This window comes from Chiloscyllium punctatum, chromosome 7 (assembly GCF_047496795.1).
Source record: "Chiloscyllium punctatum isolate Juve2018m chromosome 7, sChiPun1.3, whole genome shotgun sequence".
NCBI classification, from domain to species: Eukaryota; Metazoa; Chordata; class Chondrichthyes; order Orectolobiformes; family Hemiscylliidae; genus Chiloscyllium; species Chiloscyllium punctatum.
Genome location: NC_092745.1, coordinates 59,302,119 through 59,324,743, shown reverse-complemented (window position 1 = coordinate 59,324,743; position 22,625 = coordinate 59,302,119). Strand labels below are relative to the sequence as shown.

The following is a 22,625-nucleotide window of genomic DNA, read 5'->3' as shown; positions in this document are numbered from 1 at the left end:
AATGTTTGTGTTGGGGAATGCGGAGTCACGTGAGGAGGCTGTCAGTGTTTGTGTTGGGGAATGCAGAGTCACGTGAGGAGGCTGTCAGTGTTTGTGTTGGGGAATGCAGAGTCACGTGAGGAGGGTCACAGGGTTTGTGTTGGGGAATGCGGAGTCACGTGAGGAGGGTCTCAGGGTTTGTGTTGGGGAATGCAGAGTCACGTGAGGAGGGTCACAGGGTTTGTGTTGGGGAATACAGAGTCACGTGAGGAGGGTGTCAGGGTTTGTGTTGGGGAATGCGGAGTCACGTGAGGAGGGTCACAATGTTTGTGTTGGGGAATGCGGAGTTACGTGAGGAGGGTCACAGGGTTTGTGTTGGGGAATGCGGAGTCACGTGAGGAGGGTGTCAGGGTTTGTGTTGGGGAATGCGGAGTCACGTGAGGAGGGTCTCAGGGTTTGTGTTGGGGAATGCGGAGTCACGTTAGGAGGGTCACAGGGTTTGTGTTGGGGAATGCGGAGTCACGTTAGGAGGATCACAGGGTTTGTGTTGGGGAATGCGGAGTCACGTTAGGAGGATCACAGGGTTTGTGTTGGGGAATGCAGAGTCACGTGAGGAGGGTCTCAGGGTTTGTGTTGGGGAATGCGGAGTCACGTGAGGAGGGTCACAGGGTTTGTGTTGGGGAATGCGGAGTCACGTGAGGAGGGTCACAGGGTTTGTATTGGGGAATGCAGAGTCACGTGAGGAGGGTGTCAGGGTTTGTGTTGGGGAATGCGGAGTCACGTGAGGAGGGTCTCAGGGTTTGTGTTGGGGAATGCGGAGTTAAATGTTGGTTGACGCTGGTGGGGGGATTTTTGTTCTTGCTCGCCGGGGTGGGGGGGTGGCACTAGGCAGGACCTTGTGCCCGAAGCGTCAACTCTCCTGCTCCTCAGATGCTGCACGTTTTGACTTTGATCTCCAGCATCTGTAGTCCTCACTTTCTCCTCCCTGAAGACAGCACCGGTAGAGCAAGAGGGTAGGCGCCCCAGAGGTGGAGTATGTGGACATTGAGGTGCAGGGAGAAGGGACCTGGGAGATGGACCAGTAGCGTGGTACTGGATTAGTGGTGCTGGGAAGAGCACAGCAGTTCAGGCAGCATCCAAGTAGCTTCGAAATCGACGTTTCAGGCAAAAGCCCTTCATCAGGAATCAAAGACTGGGTTATGAGAGAGAGAAGATGTATGAGGAATTGGGGGCACAATGGTGGGGAAAAATAGGGCATGAGGTGAGAAGATGGTTTAGGGCAATTTTGAGGGTGTGGGAAAGAGGGTATTGTGAGGGTGGAGGAAGCATCAGTGGAAGTAGAGGCAGGTATGAGCGAGCACCAGGATAAGGGTTAACTGGTGGGAAAAAGAGGTCATAAGAGAATGGATGGGTGAGAGCCCTGATGGGAGGAAAAGAGGCTATGAATAAGAAATGGGAAGAGAGGGTACTGGTATGGAGGACAGGCACTCGAGTGAGAATTGAGGGAACAAAGGAAAGAGAGAGAAATTGGGTAGGGAGAGGGCATGGGAGATGAAAGACCATAATGGAAAATGGTGGTGGACAAGATACCAATTGAGGGACTGGGGAGGTGGTGTGTTGTGTGAGGAAAACACTGGAAATCAGGCCTAATTACTCAGCAAGATGGACCCTACATAGTCACTAAAATGGTTAATTTGTTCTCTTTTATTATTGGTAATGAGAACAAAAGAGACATCCAACAGGCTTTTCCATAAATTCAAAATATAACATTTATTACAGGCAAATATATTCAAACAAATGACCAAATGCTTATCAATTAAGCTACAATGTGAATTAAATATTGTGTTGTCTTATGACATCTGAATATAAACTATCACAAGCCCATCGTTCGATCACTGGTTTGTTATCAATGCAGGGTGTCCATTATACTGTCTCTGACATGGCCCCAGTGATAAGTTAATCTCTTGCTGTACAGGCCAGCTGGCCCCTCTCCTCTTGACATCCAGTGATACAATGATTGATGTATGTCACAAAATTATTGCTTTATGTTGTGTTCATCCATCAGTCCTAAACTTTTCCGTAACACAAATGCTGAACAATCAAAACAGCACCAGTGGTCAACATAGATTTTGGCTCAAGTACACCTCTAACATTGTGTTTTGCAAATAATTAAAACATTTTATTTACAGAACTAAACTTGGCATAATTGCCCATTCCAACATCATTGATTTATTGAATACCAGGTGTTGACATAATAAAGGGTTTTGGTTGTAATTTAGCATGTAGCTGAAGCATTATCTGAATCTTGCCTAGCATTTTATCAAACTCTTGTCTGCATCAATTGCTTTGGTAAATTGTAATATTTTTGAATAGTACTTTTTAATCTTGTAAGTTTTGTGCAGTAGAATGTATGCTTACATTGAAGGTTTTTGATAGAATAAGCCATGAAAAGAGAAAGGTTAGTTGCCCGGCTGTTCGAGTTTTGTGGACTGACAATGGGTCTTTAAATGCCCCATTAATTAACTTTAATTGATCAATAGAATAACTAGATTATACTATTTGCTGTATTTACAGTAAACATCTTCATGCATTTTTTGCTCAGGAAGCATGAAACTACTGATTCTATTACATTAGTTAAACTCCTCAAACTCTACTAAAACAAAAAGTTAAAAATCACACAACACTAGGTTATAGTCCAACAGGTTTATTTGGAAGTACTAGCTTTCAGAACACTGCTCCTTCATCAGGTAACTAGTGGAGCAGGATCATAAAACACAGAATTTATAGCAAAATATCATATGTTCATGCAATTGAAACAATATATTGAACAAACTTAGATTGCTGTTAGGTCTTTCCTCTTTTAGAACCTGAAACCCATTGGAAAAGAGGAATGGCTTAACAGCAATCTAGGTTCTGGATTAGTGGTGCTGGAAGAGCACAGCAGTTCAGGCAGCATCTAAGTAGCTTCGAAGCTACTTGGATGCTGCCTGAACTGCTGTGCTCTTCCAGCACCACTAATCCAGAATCTGGTTTCCAGCATCTGCAGTCATTGTTTTAACCTCAGCAATCTAGGTTTGTTCAATATATCATTTTAATTGCATAACACTGTGATCTTTTGCTGTAAATTGTATCTTATGATTCTGCCCCACTAGTTCCTTTATGACGGAGGAGCGCTTAGAAAGCTAGTACTTCCAAATAAACCTGTTGGATATAAATGTGGTTTTGTGTGATTTTTTAAACTTTGTCCACTCCAAGTGAAGTAATAATTTGGGCAATGTAACTAGGTCATTTGGTTAGCTACTCAAATGTGCAGAAATTAGTAACAAATTACATTTTTAAATGCACTTTGCTTAGAAGCACCTCAGTCCACTTTACAGAGGACACTATCTGAACAATTTGCAGGAGGGATAAGGCCTTCAAATCCATGATCAACGAGCAGTATGAACAGCACTCTCTTGGTGACAGAGAGAGGTGACAGTGGAGATGCTGAAGGACAGAATTGCAGTGGACAGGGACACAATGGCTGAAGAAGCAAACATGTTCAAGTAGAGGAAGTTAACAATGAGAATTAGGCCAGTGATAGAGGGACATACATTTAAGGAAGTAATTGGAAATAAGGAGGGACATAATCACAGAGGAGAAATGTGATAAAATTGATTCCCAGGAACAATAAAACATCAGTGGATCTTAACGAAGATAGGAGTAATGAAGATGTGGACTACTGTGAGTAACATCTCTGCTAATAAATTGTAGCTCAAGGATAAAAGGTGGTTCATAAATAATTGGTGTATCAGATTAGGATTTTAACAGGAATGATGGGATGTTACAGAAGTGAAAGAAAGCGGTCAGATATAAGGGAGAGAGCAGAGTGCAGGATCCAACAGAATGTGAAGATGTTACATTTTTAGTCTTAATCTCAAATTAGGCAGATTGATGTAAATGTAGCTGGTTATTCAGTTGCTTGAGACAACTAGAGGAGGAAGTTGGTTCGTTGAGGCTTTAATGCTGGAGAAAAGTGCAGCATCCTTGGAGACAATGAAGGAAGCATGCTTGATGTGGAACAACACCAATCGTTTGTCAGACGTCTTTTTTTCCTTTGTGCATTTGTACCAAAGGCACTTGTCCTATTCAATGGATCCTGTTAACAAAAGAAAATTTACGATAGTTATGCTCAAATTTCTAACCTAAGGAACTTGACTCTTCATGAATTAAGCCTGATTTATTCGCTGCTCATTGGGATTCATTGTTGTCTACTGCACAGTATGATATATTCAGGTTAGGTAATAAATATCCCCTTGCTTTCAAAAAACTTGAAAAACATTTTCATTTAGAAGACAGGAATATATGCTTTTAATCTGGAATAAATTATTTGTTCACCTCTTACAGGGCAGAACGAACAATGACATTTTCCCACTCAGTACCTATGCATTATTCATCCCAAGAAAATTAAAATAAAAAGTTGTGGGAAAGGCTTTGAATTCCTACTATGGTATACATTCAACTAACTGAGTTAATTAGTTGGATGAGTTCAGCTCCAACAACACTTACGATTCTTGACACCATCCAAGACAAAGTAGTCTGGTTGATTGGCACTACTTCCACAAACATCTATTCCCTCCACCATTCAATAGCAGCAGTGTGTATCATCAATGAGATGCCCTGCAGAAATTCACCAAGGATCCTTAGACAACACCTTCCAAACCCATGACCACTTCCATCTCAAAGGTTAAGGATAGCAGATACATGGGAACATCATCACCTGCAAGTTACCCTTCAAGCCAATCACGATTCTGACTTGGAAATGTATCACCTTCCTTCATTGTTGCTGGGTCAAAGTCCTGGAGCTCCATAACAGCATTGTTGGTTAACCTACAGCATATAGATTACAGCGGTTCAAGAACACTGCTCCCCTTCTCAAAGGTAACCAGGAACGGGCAATAAATTCTGACCCACATCCCATGAATGAACCAGAAAAAATAACTTATCGAGAGTCTTTAAGGTCTGGTTAAGATGGTCACTTAATTCAGGTAGACAAACCATCAGTCACCAATCCTACACTTCTTCACCGCGGCATTGTCAGTGCCTGAAGGGCAGCATTATCATCCAGAGGCATTCTGTAAGTGGATTGAAGATGTGCCATGATGGTCAAATGAGGCTGGCACATGTTGGAAACCATTGTCCAAGGATGTGAGGTGCATGTGACTGAGGCATCAGTGCCAGGTGTTCAAGATGGAGGTCCAAAGGAGTAAGCAACATGCTGGAATCACCAGGTATCCACTCTGACTTTCATGTTGGGAATTCTTGGCTTCTAATTTCTATCCATCCCATGGTATGATAAGAAGCTGTGTATTTATGAGGTGAGATTGATGAGGGTCAGAACGAACAATAATCCTGGTTAATAGGCAACTTAGCATTTCCTAGTGAGAAAATCATCTCAACATCTGGAACTCTGTTGGAAAATGCTAGTGGTTGCACCAAGCATTGAATTGGGCTTTACTCAACGGCTCAGATTTCTCAAAATAAACAACGTCACCCAGGGCCCTATAAGAATCTGTCCAATAGCTTTGAGAGAATGAATATATGTCAGTCCTGCTAACAGGTTACTAGAATCAGAAAGTACATAAGAATCACAAAATGTCAACTTGTGCATGGCCTAATGGTAGAATGCATAATGTTGAGTTATCAAGTTGTGGGTTCAAGTCCCACACAATGACTGGAGCCCCAAAAATCCAAGCTGATATTCCTGTGTAATACTGAGAGAACACTCCCTGTCGCTTTCACTTTCCCTTTCCCCCCCAGACTTCTGAGTTGGGGGGAAGGGAAAGTGAAAGCGACAGGGAGTATGGAGTTAAATTGAAAGATATGCAGCCGGATAGCATATGTGCAGGCGGATTTAACCTTGAAGCAGACTGGGAATGCAGCAAAAAGGAAGGATAACTTAGGACATCTTATGACTTCCAATATCTCTAATGATAAGAAAGTTAGCATTAAGGCACTTTACCTGAATGCTCGTAGCATTCGTAACAAAGCAGAAGAACTAATGGCACAGATCATCGTGAATGATTATGATGTGGTAGGCATCACAAAGACGTGGTGGCGGGGGTTCAGGACTGGCAGTTAAACATCCAAGGATTTTCAACTTATCGAAAAGACAGGGAGGCGGGCAGAGGGGGCGGGGTTGCCTTGTTAGTTAAGAACAAAATTAAATCTATGGCACTGAATGACACTGGATGATGTGGAGTCTGTGTGGGTGGAATTGAGGAACCACAAAGGCAAAAAAACCATAATTGGAGTTGTGTATAGACCTCCTAATAGTGGTCAGGACCAGAGGCACAACATGTACCGGGAAATAGAGAAGGCATGTCAGAAAGGCAAGGTCACGGTGATCATGGGAGACTTCAATATGCAGGTGGACTGGGTAAATAATGTTGCCAGTAGATCCAAAGAAAGGGAATTCATGGAATGCTTACAGGATGGCTTTTTGGAACAGCTTGTCATGGAGCCCACAAGGGAGCAGGCTATTCTGGATCTAGTGCTAACTAATGAACCAGACTTTATAAAAAAACCTTATGGTAGAGTTCAGTCTGGAGTTTGAAAGAGAGAAGGCAAAATCGGATGTAATGGTGTTACAGTTAAGTAAAGGTAATTATGAGGGCATGAGAGAGGAACTGACGAAAATAGACTGGAAGCAGAGCCTAGTGGGGAAGACAGTAGAGCAAAAATGGTAGGAGTTTGTGGGTATAATTGAGGACACTGTACAGAGGTTCATCCCCAAGAAAAGAAAGATTATCTGGGGAGGGATTAGACAGCCATGGCTGACAAAGGAAGTCAGGAAATGTGTTAAAGAAAAAGAGAGATCCTATAAAGTTGCCAAGAGCACTGGGAAATCAGAAGATTGGGAAGGCTACAAAAACAAACAAAGGATAACAAAGAGAGAAATAAGGAAGGAGAGGATCAAATATGAAGGTAGGCTAGCCAGTAATATTAGAATTGATAGTAAAATTTATTTCAATACATAAGAAACAAATGACAGGCAAAAGTAGACATTGGGCCACTTCAAACTGATGCTGGAAACCTAGTGATGGGAGATAAGGAAATAGCTGGAGAACTTAACAAGTACTTTGCGTCAGTCTTCACAGTGGAAGACATGAGTAATATCCCAACAATTAAAGGGAGTCAGGAGGCTGAGTTAAGTATGGTTGCCATTACAAAGAGAAATTGCAAGAAAAGCTGAAAGGTCTTAAAATTGATGGGCTACATCCAAGAGTTCTGAGGGAGGTGGCTGAGGAAATAGCGGAGGTGTTGGTTGAGATCTTTCAAAAGTCACTGGAGTCAGGGAAAGTCTCGGATGATTGGAAGATCACTGTTGTAACCCCCTTTTTCAAGAAAGGATCAAGACAAAAGATGGAAAATTATAGGCCAATTAGCCTAACCTCGGTTGTTGGTAAAATTCTAGAATCCATCATTAAGGATGAGGTTTCTAAATTCTTGGAAGAGCAGGGTTGGATTAGAACAAGTCAACATGGATTTAGTAAGGGGAGGTCATGCCTGACAAACCTGTTGGAATTCTTTGAAGAGGTGACAAGTAGGTTAGACCAGGGAAACCCAGTGGATGTGGTCTAAGTAGACTTCCAAAAGGCCTTTAAGGTGCCACACGGGAGGCTGCTGAGCAAGGTGAGGGCCCATGGTGTTCGAGGTGAGCTACTGGCATGGATTGGGGCTTGGCTGTCTCACAGAAGGCAGAGAGTTGGGATAAAAGGTTCTTTTTCGGAATGGCAGCCGGTGACAAGCGGTGTCCCGCAGGGTTCAGTGTTGGGCCCGCAGCTGTTCACATTATATATTAATGATCTGGATGAAGGGACTGGGGGTATTCTAACGAAGTTTGTCAATGATACAAAGTTAGGTGGACAAGCAGGTAGTACTGAGGAAGTGGGGAGGCTGCAGAAGGATCTAAACAGTTTGGGAGAGTGGTCCAGGAATTCAATGTGAGCAAATGCGAGGTCTTGCACTTTGGAAAAAAGAATACAAGCATGGACTACTTTCTAAACAGTGAGAAAATTCGTTAAGCCAAAGTGCAAAGGGATCTGGGAGTGCTAGTCAAGAATTCTCTAAAGGTAAACATGCAGGTTGAGTCCGTGATTAAGAAAGCGAATGCAATGTTGTCATTTATCTCAAGAGGGTTGGAATATAAAAACACCATTGTGCTACTGAGACTTTGTAAAGCTCTGGTTAGGCCCCATTTGGAATACTGTGTCCAGTTTTGGTCCCCACACCTCAGGAAGGACATACTGGCACTGGAGCGTGTCCAGCGGAGATTCACACAGATGATCCCTGGAATGGTAGGTCTAACATATGAGGAACGGCTGAGGATCCTGGGATTGTATTCATTGGAGCTTAGAAGATTAAGGGGAGATCTATTAGAAACTTACAAGATAATACATGGCTTGGAAAGAGTGGACACTAGGAAATTGTTTCCGTTAGGTGAGGAGACTAGGACCCGTGGACACAGCCTTAGAATTAGAGGGGGTAAATTCAGAACAGAAATGCGGAGACATTTCTTCAGCCAGAGAGTGGTGGGCCTGTGGAATTCATTGCCGCAGAGTGCAGTGGAGGCTGGGACACTAAATGTCTTCAAGGCAGAGATTGATAAATTCTTGATGTCACAAGGAATTAAGGGCTATGGGGAGAATACGGGTAAGTGGAGTTGAAATGCCCAGCAGCCATGATTGAATGGCGGAGTGGACTCGATGGGCCGAATAGCCTTACTTCCACTCCTATGTCTTATGGTCTAACATTGCACTGTCAGAGTTGCCATAATTTGGATAAGACATTAAGCTAGGATTCCATCTTTCCACTAAGGTCAATGTAAAAGATCTCATTGCAATACTTTTAAGAAGAGAAAAGATGTTACCTCCAAAGTTCTGATCAGTATTTTACCTGTCAATCAACATCACAGAAATGGATTGCTCATTTTCAGAATTTGCTGTACATAGGTTAGCTGGTGCATTTCCTACATTACGACAGCGACTACATTTCAAAAGTACTTCAGCTGTAAAGTGCTTTGAAGCATTTGTGGCAGAGCAGGTGGATGAGATCCTGAATGAGTACTTTGCATTAGTATTCAACCAGGAAAAGAATATGGAGGAGAATGAGATTAGTGTGGAGCATGGTAATTTGCTAGGGCATTTTGAGATTTAAAAAAGTAGTAGTATTGGGTCTCTTGAAGAGCATTAAGGTAGATAAGCCCCCACACCCCGATGGAATCCACCCCAAGTTATTGAGAGAGGCAAGAGAGGCGATTGCTGGTGCCTTGACCAAGAACTTTGTATCCTCGCTAGCTACTGGAGAAGTCCTGGAGGACTGGCGTGTAGCTAATGTTGTTCCTCTTTCAAGAACGGAAATAGGGATAGTCCAGGAAACTATAGATCCATGAGTCTCACGTAGGTGGTTAGGAAGCTATTTGAAGGAATTCTGAGGGATAGGATTTACATGCATTTGGAAAAGCATGGCTTAATTAGGGACAGTTAGCATGGCTTTGTGTGGGGCAAGTCATGTCTTACTAACTTAATTGAATTTTTCGAGGAGGTGACAAAAGTGATCGATGAGGGTAGACAAGTGAATGTTGTCTACATGGATTTTACTAAGGCTTTCAACAAGGTCCCTCATGGTAGGCTCATCCAGAAGATTAAGATGCAACTTGGCTGAATGGATTCAGAATTAGCTTGCCCATAGAAAGCAGAAGGTAGTGGTGAAAGGGTGTTTTTCAGGCTAGAGGTCAAAGACTAGTGGTGTCCACAGAGATCTGTACTGGGACCTCTGCTGTTTGTGATAGATATAAATGATTTGGATGAAAATGTAAATAGGTGGGTTAATAAGTTTGCAGACAATACAAAGATCGGTGAAGATGTAGATTGTGTAGAAGGTTGTCAGATGATAGAGCAGGATATATATCAGTTACAGATATGGGTGAAGAAATGGCAGATGGAGTTTAATTGGATAACTGCGAGGTGTTGCACTTTGGGAGCTCAAATGTTAAGGACAAGTATACAATTAAAGGCAGGACTCTTAACAGCACTGATGTATAGATGAATCTTGAGGTTCAAGTCCATAACCCACTGAAAGTGACCACACAAGTAGCTAGGTAGTATGCTTGCCTTTATTGATCAGGGAATTGAGTACAAGAGTCAGGATGTCATGTTGCAGCTTTAGAAGACCAGGAAGGATATGGAGGCCTTAGGAAATGTGCAGAAGAGGTTTACCAGGATGTTGCTTGAATTAGAGGATATGGTCTTTAAGGACAGGCTAGAAAAACTAGGGTTGTTTCTCAGCGGAGGCTGAGGGGAGACTTGAAAAAAGTCTATAAAATGATGAGATACATAGAAAGGGTTGATAGAATATTTTTCCCAAGAGTTGAATATGTCTAACACTATGTGGCATGCATTTAAGGTGAGGGGGGAAAGTGAAGCAAAATTATATCAGGTACTCTAATTTGGTTTGGGCAGCTTTCTGGCATGTGTGGCATGTTTCCTGATCTGCCCATATCCATTGAGACAGAGATAGGCAACATCTAAATTTTGTATATTCACCTCACTTACTGAATTAGCTTTAAGCCAAACTGCTTCAATGCTACTCTCATCCTCCGTGCTTATTAGGAATCTGAGCAGCAGCTTACAAACAGCATAGTTTTCCTTCTGTTCTTAAAGGCAGTCTGTTCCTCTTAAAGGGAAAATGCACTGAATAAACTGAACTGCTGCTGGAAAGAGAACTGGAAAATAGAACATGAGGGCAGTAAATGGACTCCAAAGTTAATATGTCCATGCTGTAGGACTTTGTGGTGGAGATGGACAGGCTGAAAGACATCATCACAAACATGGGATCAGGAGGCCCTCAATGACCTTTCTCACAATGTATATGGAGAAGGTGACCAGGGAGGCCAACGCTAATGTCTGGAGCACAAAACCTAGTCGCTGTGTCACAAGGAATCTAAATGACCTTATGCTGGTGGTCAAGTTCAAACAATTCATCTACATATGATATCTTCTGCTCAAACCTCTCACATTGACAAACGCATCACAAACCTCATCCCTCCACAGCCCTTGGTACTCAAGGCTAACATCCAGATATCCCACCTTCACATGTTTCTAATGCCAATCTTGCACCCAGCTCCTGCTGCTTTCTCAGACTTCTAGCTATTCATTTGTGGCAGATGGATTACCCAAACACAGTGCAACACTATCCCCAGATATTCTTCTACTTTCTTACAGGGCACAAAGTAGAAAGAAGCAGAGCAGAAGCAGTGGGAGACGAGCCTCTAAGCAGCAGAAGGTTCTCTGCATCATGGGGCTGGCAGTGACTGAAGGTTTGCCATTCCTAATTGCTGAGAACATATGTCCCTTTTGAAGTCCAAGCTCATCTTCATCTTCCCTGGACCTGGTAATGATGGTCAAGCTGCTAATGGTGTCACCACAAAATTCGTGCCTTCTACTCCACCTCACTTTTTCTGATTTTCTGCTTTTAGAAAAGAATTGCTGCCTGTCCAGGCACAACAGTCCCAGGAGGAGAGAGAACCAGAGAGAGCAACAATTCATTGCTGATGAAGAGGTCCAGTCACTTGATATAGCATTCATAGCCACCAGCTCCAATGCAGATACCGAGCATATCTCCATGGGCTAGCTTGGAATTGTCATCTGCACCCGATGAATCCCCAGATACAAGTGAGCTTCTGTCACACTAAGGAAATGGATGGTCTGAACGTCAGTTCACTGGAAGGTGAGGTTGCAGACATGTCCTGATAGACTGTCTGACAATATAAAAGCACTAGATCAGTTCCTTCTGTTGTAGGTTGATGTGCATTACCCTACACAAAGTATACATTTGGCTTCTACCTTGCTGTGTGCAATGGCATTATTGATTTGAATTTAACGTCCCAGGTCGTCTTCCCCATTATCCTTACCTGAATTTCTGAGGCTTCTCTCTGATAGCCACTCCTGACCTAAAACTACATCCCATATGTGAACACCTGCTCTGGTGAGGAAGTACAACATATTGCTCTCTGTGAATGATGCAGGATGAGGCATTCTCAACACTGGATGCTCTATGATCGTCAATGAGATGCCCAAACACAGGACACTCTGTTAAAACACAACCCACAGTCGGCCCTGTGCTGGGACATTCCTTAACACATATCAGTTCTGGCTCAGAGTTGGTAACTCTTTTGCCAGTAAATCCACAAGGTCCTGGGTTCATGTCCCACTCTAGGATTATGTGTTTAAAGAAAAACCTCAGCTAATATTCCAATGCAGTAGCAGAGTAACATTGCACTGTCAGAGGTGACATCTCTCAAGCGGGACATTAAACTGAGGTCCAGCTGCCTGTTCAGGTGGCTGTAAAAGTTAAGATCCCATGGCACTATTTCAAAAAAGAGCAAGAGAGTTATCCATAGTGTCCTGGTCAATAATTAGCTATCAACATCATAAAACGAATTCTCAGTTCATTATCAAATTGTTAACCATATTTAATAGATTTTTAAAAATCAGCATGTGATCATAGAATCCCTACAATGTGGAAACAGGCCCTTTGGCCCAACAAGTCCACTCTGACCCTCTGAAGAGTAACTCACTTAAACCTATATTTACCTATATTTAACCTATATTTACCCCTGAACAATGCACCTAACCTACACTTTCTGAACACTATAGAGGATTCAGCATGGTCAATTCACCTAACCTGCACATCTTTGTGAACCCAGAGGGAACCCACACAGACACAGGGAGACTGTACAAACTCCACACAGACAGTCACCCGAGGCTGGAATCAAACCTGGATCCCTGCCACTGTGAGGCAACAGTGCTAACCACTGAGTCACTTTGTTAGTCTGTGATGCCAAATCACCAAAGTAGAAGAAAGCTACAAGGGTAAATAGACAAAGTCTTTTCCCTGGTGTGGGGGAGTCCAGAACTAGAGGGCACAGGTTTAGGGTGAGAGGGGAAAGATATAAAAGAGACCTGAGGGGCAACTTTTTTACGCAGAGGGTGGTACGTGTATGGAATGAGCTGCCAGAGGAAGTGGTGGAGGCTGATACAATTGCAACATTTTGAAAGACATCTGGATGGGTATATGAATAGGAAGGGTTTGAAGGAATATGGGCTAGGTGCTGGCAGGTGGGACTAGATTGGGTTGGGATATCTAGTCAGCATGGACGGGTTGGACCGAAGGATCTGTTTCTGTGCTGTACATGTCTATGACTCTATGGCTCTTGGAACAATGTAAAAGCAATAAGTCTACCAAGTTTTGGTCTTTATCTAGCAGGACCTTTCAGCTATGGAGTATTCTGACTGCTGCTGAAGTGCACTGACCAGAAAGCCACTGGAACCTGCAGCAGGGTTCCTGTTTGCATCTCTGGTTCCCAAAACAGGACTAGACAGCCGTCAACATTCAGAGAACTGTATTCCCAAACAACACTGCATTTTTTTGAAAACTAACAAATTTCAGAAAATTTCTCTAAGACTAGTTACAAACTAGATTCTTCTTATGCAGTATAATATATTGATGAGATTTGTAATCTTGCCTTCAGGAGAATTGTCGAACACTGGATTCTCAAACATACCTTCTAAGCCTTCAGTACTGGAAAAAGACAAATCAGAATAATTCAATAGTAATTGAGCTTGCAGAGTGTTGTTCACACACATTGTTCAAAATCAAAATTGAAATTATGTTTACTTCAGGAATCTACATTTCTAAACACACATTGACTCAGTTTGTTAGATAATGACCTGCTTCCCATCTTCACTTAACAGTTTAAAAATTTATGGTGCAAATGTCATAGGTATTCAGTATCAGTGGTATTCTCTGAGGTGTGGTGATGCCTGGTAGTAAATGGACAAAAAGCATACTCGTGGCTGAATTTTACACAGGAGTGGGTGAACTTGCTCACTAATTTAAAAGTCAGACGCAAACCCATTTCTGTCAGCCCTGGAAACACAGCTCAGGAAGTTAATTTTCTGAGGTCGTGACTTTTGCCCCAACAAAGGACAAGAACAACCAAGCTGATGGCCAGCAATTCCATATCCCCAGCAACACCACCGGGAGCAGTGGATGCTGCTGGGACTGCAATTATGCTTCAATGCCACTGGAAACCAGATTAAAGGTATCTGAAGCGGTTTCTCTGGGGCCAGTCAGACAGGCTATCGTAAGAGGGGGGTGGGTGGGCAGGAAACAGTGGAAGGGAGACCAATATATACACATTTCAACTCCCCCTCCCACTCAGCCAAGGACAAGGAGGTCCTGGGCCTCCTTCACCGCTGCTCCCTCACCACCAGACGCCTGGAAGAAGAACGCCTCATCTTCTGCCTCAGAACACCTCAACCCCAGGGCATCAATGTGGACTTCAACAGTTTCCTCATTTCCCCTTCCCTCAACTCACCCCAGTTCCAAACTTCCAGCTCAGCACCGTCTCCATGACCTGTCCTACCGGCCTATCTTCTTTTCCACCTATCCACTCCACCCCCTTCTCTGACCTATCACCTTCATCCCCACCTCCATCCACCCATTGTACTCCTTGCTACTTACCCCCCCCCCCCTCCCTGACCTATCGCCTTCATCCCGACCCCCACTCACACATTGTACTCTATGCTACTTTCTCCCCACCCCCACCTTCCTCTCATTTATCTCTCCACCCTTCAGGCACTCTGCCTGTATTCCTGATGAAGGGCCTTTTGCCCAAAGTGTCGATTTTCCTGCTCCTCAGATGCTGCCTGAACTGCTGTGCTTTTCCAGCCCCACTCCACTCCAGAATCTGGTTTCCAGCATCTGCAGCCATTGTTTTTACCCAATACCTACACATTATTGGTATGTGGGTGATGAGCCTGGTGCTGTGCTGCCATCCCCATTTCTCCTCATTGCTGCCCACTGCCCTACCATCTCAGCTGATTTTATCGCTCTCTTGCTTCCCACCTGCTGTCCAGGCTGTAAAAGTTCAATGTTAGCAAATCTCCGATGCCATCAATGATTGTGAGCTATGATATGTTTTGTTCACCCCAAGTAATGCATGATGTTTACTTCCCTTTGCCTCTGCAATGGGCAATTTATCATCCTTAATGGTTTCAGCCTGAACTCGTCCCCATTACAGTACTCGGTCTGCTCTGAATTCAAAGTCTTGCTACCTACTTTAAATTTTTCCTTCTTTATATCACCTACACATAGAATCCCTACAGTGTGGAAACAGGCCTTTCGGCCCAACAAGTCCACACCGACACTTCAAAGAGTAACCCAAACAGACCAATTCCCCAATCCTATATTTACCCCTAACTAATGCACTTAACCTACACATCCCTGAATACTATGGGCAATTTAGCATGGCCAATTCACATAATCTGCACAATTTTGGATTGTGGGAGGAAACTGGAGCACCCAGAGGAAACCCACACAGATGAAGGGAGAATGTGCAAACTCCACATAGACAATTGCCCAAGGTTGGAATCGAACCTTGGTTACCACTACTATTCCCAGTTTGTACAGCAGAGAAATTCTATTTATTTCAAAATGTAAAAGTAAAAGAAATTGAAGTTACCTGTCAGAATTGAGCTTTGTTGTATCATATGCTGAAAATAATTGAAACAAAATAGAATATTAACACTTGTACCTTAAAAAACTTTAAGTTTTAAAACTTTCAGACTTAGACTTGAACTATTAAAACATGATGAAATGCTTTCTGCTAGGCAGGAGTAGGAAAGCTAACCTGGGCCTCAGTGTTTCTAGACTTTAAAAAATGGTCGAGGTAAATTCACCATAGTCCAAGAGGGCTCATTAGAGTGAGATGACTGATGGTGGTTTAATTGGAGGGTGACTGCATCTCAAGCAAGGGGAGAGGTTGAGAAGGAGAGTCCTTCACGGTGACCTCACTCAATGTGGGAATTGAACCAATGCTGTTGGCATCATTGTTGGCAGCGCAAACCAGCCTTCCAGCCAACTGAGCTAGCCAACCACTGTCTCTGGATTAGGGAGAGCCAAAAGTTTAGGAGAGGTCCCCATCTTAATTGGCATTTATTGATTGCTGCCGGAAAGTATATGTCTGGATGTCAGGCAGGAACAGCAGGATTAGGTAACAGACTGCTATCTTTGATTAAACAGCTAGTTCCACTTACTGTCTAGACACAGGGTCCATGAATTATTCATTCTGAAGAGAATGTTTATCCCTCCCCAGGCTACCTGTTCACAAGTGATTGGGCTGCCGATTGAGATTAATAAACATTTACAGATTTTCCATACAGTCTCCAATCCCATGGGTGGTGGCAGCTGGTTTAACTGCCTGCAGGTGATGCAATGGAATAGGTGAGGGAGGCCAGTGCTCAATACAGATCTAGGGCTACTCGCTCACTGACAGCCTGCCCTAGATCAGCTTTAACCACAGGCTAATATAAAACAAAGAACTGCAGATGCTAGAGACCTGAAACTAAAACAGAATTGAGAGCTGAGTGTAGCAGAGAATAGGTAATCTGTGCTGAAAGCAAACTACGGAGTGTGATAATCTACCTGGAAGTGGGTGAAAATGTGATGAATATGCTAAAAGCAACCCAGGACTGGGTGTGGGGTGGGTAAAAAAAAATCAGAGAAGGATGGAATCAGATTCTAAAGTTATTGGACTCAATGTTGATTCCCAAACAGAAAATGAGATGTTATTATTTGTGCCTGCACTGAGCAAGCCTGTGACAGCGATGCTGGTGTGTGAACATGGCGGTGTGTCAAAGTGTGATTAGGAGCTGCAAGTCACTTTTACTGACAGAACTGCAAAGTGGTCACCCAAGCTACTTTGTGGAGAGGCTTCTCCTGCTACACAGTAGTCTAGCTGCAAAGGATATCTGTTGTTTCAAAATTGGAAAAATATTGGAGACATGTGGGAGGGTTGAAATTGTGGATGAGAGGAGGTGTTGGCTGGCAGAGAGTTGGGGAAGTAGATGAGGGATGAAGAGAGAGAGGAAGAAGGAGGATGAGGAAGGTGATGGAGGGAGGAGAGAGGAAAGGTGGCAGTGGGCTGGGTAGGAGATGAACCAGGGTAAAAGTTGGGTGGTGAGCCAGGGTGTCATGGTTGTAAAGACACCCCTCCTGGTTTACCTCTCCTGTACACATATTAGGGTTAACACTAATAAACAATGTGAAAAAGAAGTTAAATCCAAGGCAAACAACTCACCTTTACACCCTGACAGGTCCCTGCAAAACCACCCCCAGGGGTTCCTATGGAACTATTTCTAACATACCAGAAGTTTGGGATCCCAATGTAAGTTGACTCCTTGCAACTTGCAATTCCATTGTTTTCCCCAATAGTGAGAAACACCTGACCATTTGTCCCTACTGGGATCGGAAGATCTGGGTCAATCTTCTCGTGGTGTGATTTTTTTTTTCTGGCACCACAGTAGGTAAGTAGTGGTGTTCAAGTCACATCATTTGCAAGCATAAAGGATGCACTCTGATAATAGTTATGATTTACCTTTTGTTTTCAGTTTTCTTCTAATCAATGTCACAATCATAGCAAGGATACCAGCAAGTACAGCAACTGCTGCAACTGTGCTGACATAAGTCAGAGCATTCGCTGAAGGAGGTAGCCCTAAAAGCACTAAAGATAAAAAGACCATTAGACTGTCAAATGGTGTACCTGATATATTAATATTTACATATTGCTGTTGTTGTCACAGTCTAATATTGGTTCAGCAATTTGCACCAGCTACATTTATAAGATTTTGCCTCTCTTTCTGCATTATATTATGAATTTCATATGAGCATTGATTTATATTACATTCATACACTATTAACATAATAAAATATCCCAATGCACTCCATTATAAAACAAAACATGGCATAAAGCTACATAAGGAAATATTAGGGCAGACAACTAAAAGCTTTGTCAAAGAGATCAGGTTTTAAGGTGTGTGTTAGAAGAAAGGAAACTTGACAGCTTCAGGAAGAAATTCTAAAGATTAGAATTGAAGCAGTTCAAGGCATAGACGTTATTGATGGAGTAATTCAAATGGGAGCTGTTCAAGAGGTCAGAAATAGGGGAATACAGGTGACTTCAGCTCATTGTGTCTATGCCAGTTGATGTGAAGCTATTCAGCTCTTAATTTGTAGGTCATTTAAGTTACAGCATTTCAAGTATATGACTAAGTAATATTTACATATTGTGAGGGTCACGGTCTCTACCACCTTTTCAGATAGTGAATTCCAGGTCTTCAGCACCATCTGGATTAAAAGGTTTCCTCTTACATCCCCTCCAAACTTCATACTTTGTGCTCTCAATCTACAGATCCTGTTTAGTGAGCCCTCAATCAAATCGGACCTTCCCATCCAGTTCAAGTAGTTTCTCATAATTTTATTCACATTCGATAAATCTCCCTTCAGCCTCCTCTGTTCTAAGGAAAACAACATTCATTCTCCAATCCAGGCCGGATGTTCATAAATCTCTGCATCAATGCAATCACGTCTCTCCTATAGTACTGTTACCAGAATTACATGAAATACTCCTGTTATTGTTTAACTAGTGTATTGTCTAGTTCTAGCAGAGCCTCCCAGCCTTGGTTCTCAAAGACAAATATCCCGTATACTTTCTTGATCACATTATCTCCCTGTCCAACCACCTTCAGGGATCTCAGGACATGCATTCGAAGGTTCCTCTGATCTCTCTGGTCAGTATCACACCTCAGTATCCTACCATTTATTGCATGTTTCTATCTTTTTAGCCTTCCCCAAATGCACTACCTCACACTTATCTGGATTCAGCTTCATTTGTCTCAGTTTTTCCCACCTGACGTCTTTCTTCATCATTATCAAACAGCCAGCCAATTTTTATACTGTTCACAAACTTTTTAATCATTCCCCTGCATTTAAAGCGCAAATCACCACAAGAAGCAATGGCCCAGTACTGAATCCTGCATAGCTCTACTGCAAGTAGCCTTCTCGTCACAAAAACAAATAGCCATTCACCTTTGATTCCTGTCTCTGAGCCAGTATTGGACCTGACCTGCTACTTTGCTTTGGATCCTATGGTTTTTACTTTGGTGACCAGTTTATCAGGTAGGATCACATCACAAACCTTGCTAAAATCCATATAGGCTACATCAAATGCATTACCCGTAGTGGCACTCTTTGTTTCTGCATCAACAGAAATTAGCTATTGTGGTGCAGCCAATAAACTAACTCAGTGATCTGTTTGAAGAGACTAAATTGAACAGATCTTTTGGTTAACCACAATGAGTTGCTTGGTCTGTTTTTGTTCTGTAAGGTTCAATGAGTCCAAGAGCCAGACTACCTGATGATGATACACCCTATGAGTGTATGGAATGAGCTGCCAGAGGAAATGGTGGAAGCTGGTACAGTTACTACATTTAAAAGACATCTGGATGGGTACATGAATAGGAAGGGAATCCCGCCATATGCTAGCATGTGGGATTAGATTAATTTATTATATCTGATTGGTATGGACAAGATGGACTGAAGGGTGTATTTCCTTCTGCTGTACATCCCTCTGACTCCATGTCTCTATTCAGTGACAAATCTGTGTAAAGAGAGAACTTGGAGGCATCAAGTATCCTTCAATTGGAATAATCTTTCAATTAGTTAATCTTCATGATAGTGTGTGCTGTGAAGCATCAAACTGGTATTAGCTTATGTTATTTTACTAGGATCACAAAATGTGTCCATGAAACAGCTTCCACAGTGAGTGTGATAATATTATTTGATTATGGAATACCTCATATTGAAACCCACTCCTGCACTCATTTAATGTACGCTACCTTAGTGGGGTGTACACATAGCTAGCAGGAGTAGAAGACCTTGTTCCTGGGAACTAAGGCTAATTAAGGCTAATTTTATCTGGAATTAGTGGAGCACAGACCAGAGATCCACCTGGGACCTTTTTTGATATATCGGACTAGAGCTGTAAAACACAGAACATTTAATTTACTAACAAAGCCACACTCTGTCTCTTTTCTATCATTCAACACATAAAACTTATTCTCAGGTATTGCATAAATGATGCATTCTTCGATAAATTCTCAAATGATTTGTCTAGTGGCATTAAGTCACTCCATTTTGACTAGATGTTCTAAACAGTACCGTTACAATGGGGAGCCTCGTCTGTCCATTGTCCAGATTCATTGCAGTGGAGTCTCACAGATCCTTCCAATTTAAAGCCTTCAGCACAGTCAAAGTCACATATTGAGCCATAGCTGAAATTCCCAAGATGATATGAACAGTTCATGATTGTCGGATGATCAATATTCAGTTCCTGACACTTCACCACTGTGTTGGATTTCAAGAAGTGACATTATTATGAGAAAAGTATACCACTGGCCAATAATTATTGATGTAATTAATGTCAAAATGATTTTCATGGAATTGCATAACTTGAAATTATATCAATGTAAATAACAATAGTAATAATTTTTGTACATGCAGCATCTGTACTAAATATCTTTTTCTAAAATCAAGCAGCCACCAGACAAGATCACTGCTCACACCATAGATGAGCTTAAACAGAGAAATGACTGGAGGTAGGATTGGCAAATGTGCCACTCCTAGGTTTTTACCAATGCTGCTTTTGGGACAAGCACAAGTGAATAGGACAAAGAAGCAAAGGGCATAGGCTTTTTAATTTGGCCTCCCTTCCTGAGGGAAAAGGCATATTTGAATTTGCCTGCTGTTCCAATAGCAAAACCCATTCCCTGCTCTCTTCATCAGGGAACTGACGCTTAGAGCAACATGGAGGAGATTTTTAAAAATACAAATGAAGAAACAAAATGTTTTAAAAGATAATATTATTTGATTTTTGAAGCAATCATGTACCTTCACAACTTGGCATCTCATTTGTCCACTGCCCTAAGGCTGTACATTCCATCTGGTTCCTTCCCTTCAAATAGAACCCCTTTGCACAGCCAAGGTCACACACTGAGTTGTAACTAAACTCTCCATTCAGATTGGAGCAGCTCATGCTACCATGCTTTAGACTCTTCGGTATGTTGCATCTTACAGCTGAAACAATGAAGGCATTTTTATTAGTATATCACATCCCTTCATTTACATTGGAAAATGTCAGCCATCAACAGGGAAGAATTCTGACACAATCTTGCAGAGCTAACATGCAAAATCCAAAGTTCAAACTGATCATATAATTCAGTTCATTAAAGAAGAACTGAAAAAAAAACGTATTTTTGAAATAATGGCATCTATGATTCAATGCAAATGTTTTTGGAAAAGAATAAATCCATTAAACTCAAGAAGCTTCTTTGATACCCATCCAACTTGCTTACAGTTTCACCTATCATTCAGTTATTTCTTTCTTCCAAGATACATTGAATGTTCACTTGAACCCATTAACATTGTTCACCCCTGTGCTCTTCTGTTATTCTACAACTCCCATTCTTTGGATGAAAAAGTTCATTCCAAATTTTCAATTACTGCCTCCTTTCATTTTTGTGGCCACCTTTGTGAAGTCTGTCTATAATTTTGAATGTTTCAATTAAGCAAGATTTTACCTTCACTTTCTAAAGAAAATATGCCTTATTTATTAAAGTTTTCTCGTAAACTTAATTCCTGATACCCTAAATCAGCTTGATCACCTTTGTATCTTCTCGAAAGTAACAATAACCCTGGCTGAAGACAATTGTCATGAGAAAAACATTATGAGATAACAGGAGTTAAAAATAAATATTGTGCTTGCAATTTTGCATTTTATATTCAGCAGTTTTCTTTCTTAACATGGTCTTAACAGCCACCTTCCACAACTATTCTGTCAGGTCAGATTGTGGATTGATCTCATAGACAACTTAAAGAGAAAGGTGGAAAAAGTTTACATTAATATAAAGTTAAAAATCACATAACACCAGGTTGTACTTTAAGTTTATTTGGAAGCACTCGCTTCCAAATAAACCTGTTGGATTATAACCTGGTGTTGTGTGATTTTTAACTTTGTACACCCCAATCCAACACTGGCATCTCCAAATCATGACGACATTAATATAGTGCCTTTCACACCCATAGAGTGTCCCGAACTCTTCACATCGTAATAACATACTTTAGGTTGAGTCACTGAGTGAATGTTGCAGCCATGTAGAGGAAGTTAAATTGCCTACACCTTGGTCAGTTAACCCTTGCTAATATGGCACGGCGCACTCTCTGTAACACAAAGTAATAGCAGTTTGCTAGTTTCTTTAGTGTTATAACTACATTATATCAGTAACTACAAGCAGACAGAACACAGTTAACCTAATGATTCCCTTGTCACCACATAATTTTCATGCCCTTCCTGTCTTTTCTGCCTCCTTCCCTTCTTTCGCCCAGAATGAGTATTTTCTGTAATACCCAGACAGGCACTTCCAATAGCCTACTCTCAATTGAAGAAAATAGGCTAACTGAATACAAGTCATAGAGACTGAGGATTTTATGGTGTCAGAGTTACCGCAGAGCCATTTAAAAATGAAAGATGGCACCTATTTCCAAGATTTGTGCTCACATTCAACAGGCTGGACACCCACCTTTCCAATATTCACTCCCTACATCACCAATGCCCAGTGGCAGCATTGTGGGTATTATCGATAAGAGTTGCTGCAGCAACTCACCAAACCTCCTCTGACAGCACATTCCAAACCCTCAACCATTCA

General features: G+C 42.1%; 1 protein-coding gene across 5 annotated transcripts in view; it reads right to left on the bottom strand.

Moving 5' to 3' along the window:
- Positions 1-2,985: 2,985 nt before the first annotated feature.
- The window catches only part of LOC140479688 (P-selectin-like), a 63,651-nt gene continuing 44,011 nt past the window's right edge, over positions 2,986-22,625 (bottom strand). For 4 of the 5 annotated variants that reach the window (XM_072573696.1, XM_072573698.1, XM_072573699.1 and 1 more), the window contains 6 exons: positions 20,812-20,997; positions 20,083-20,268; positions 17,462-17,587; positions 15,548-15,578; positions 13,547-13,602; positions 2,986-4,117 (listed from right to left, as the gene is read on the bottom strand). In XM_072573696.1, coding sequence (XP_072429797.1) covers positions 4,104-4,117; positions 13,547-13,602; positions 15,548-15,578; positions 17,462-17,587; positions 20,083-20,268; positions 20,812-20,997 — 599 coding nt within the window. In that variant the 3' untranslated portion in view covers positions 2,986-4,103. The remainder of the gene's footprint in view (positions 4,118-13,546; positions 13,603-15,547; positions 15,579-17,461; positions 17,588-20,082; positions 20,269-20,811; positions 20,998-22,625) is intronic. The other variant, XM_072573697.1, reaches the window with a different exon arrangement.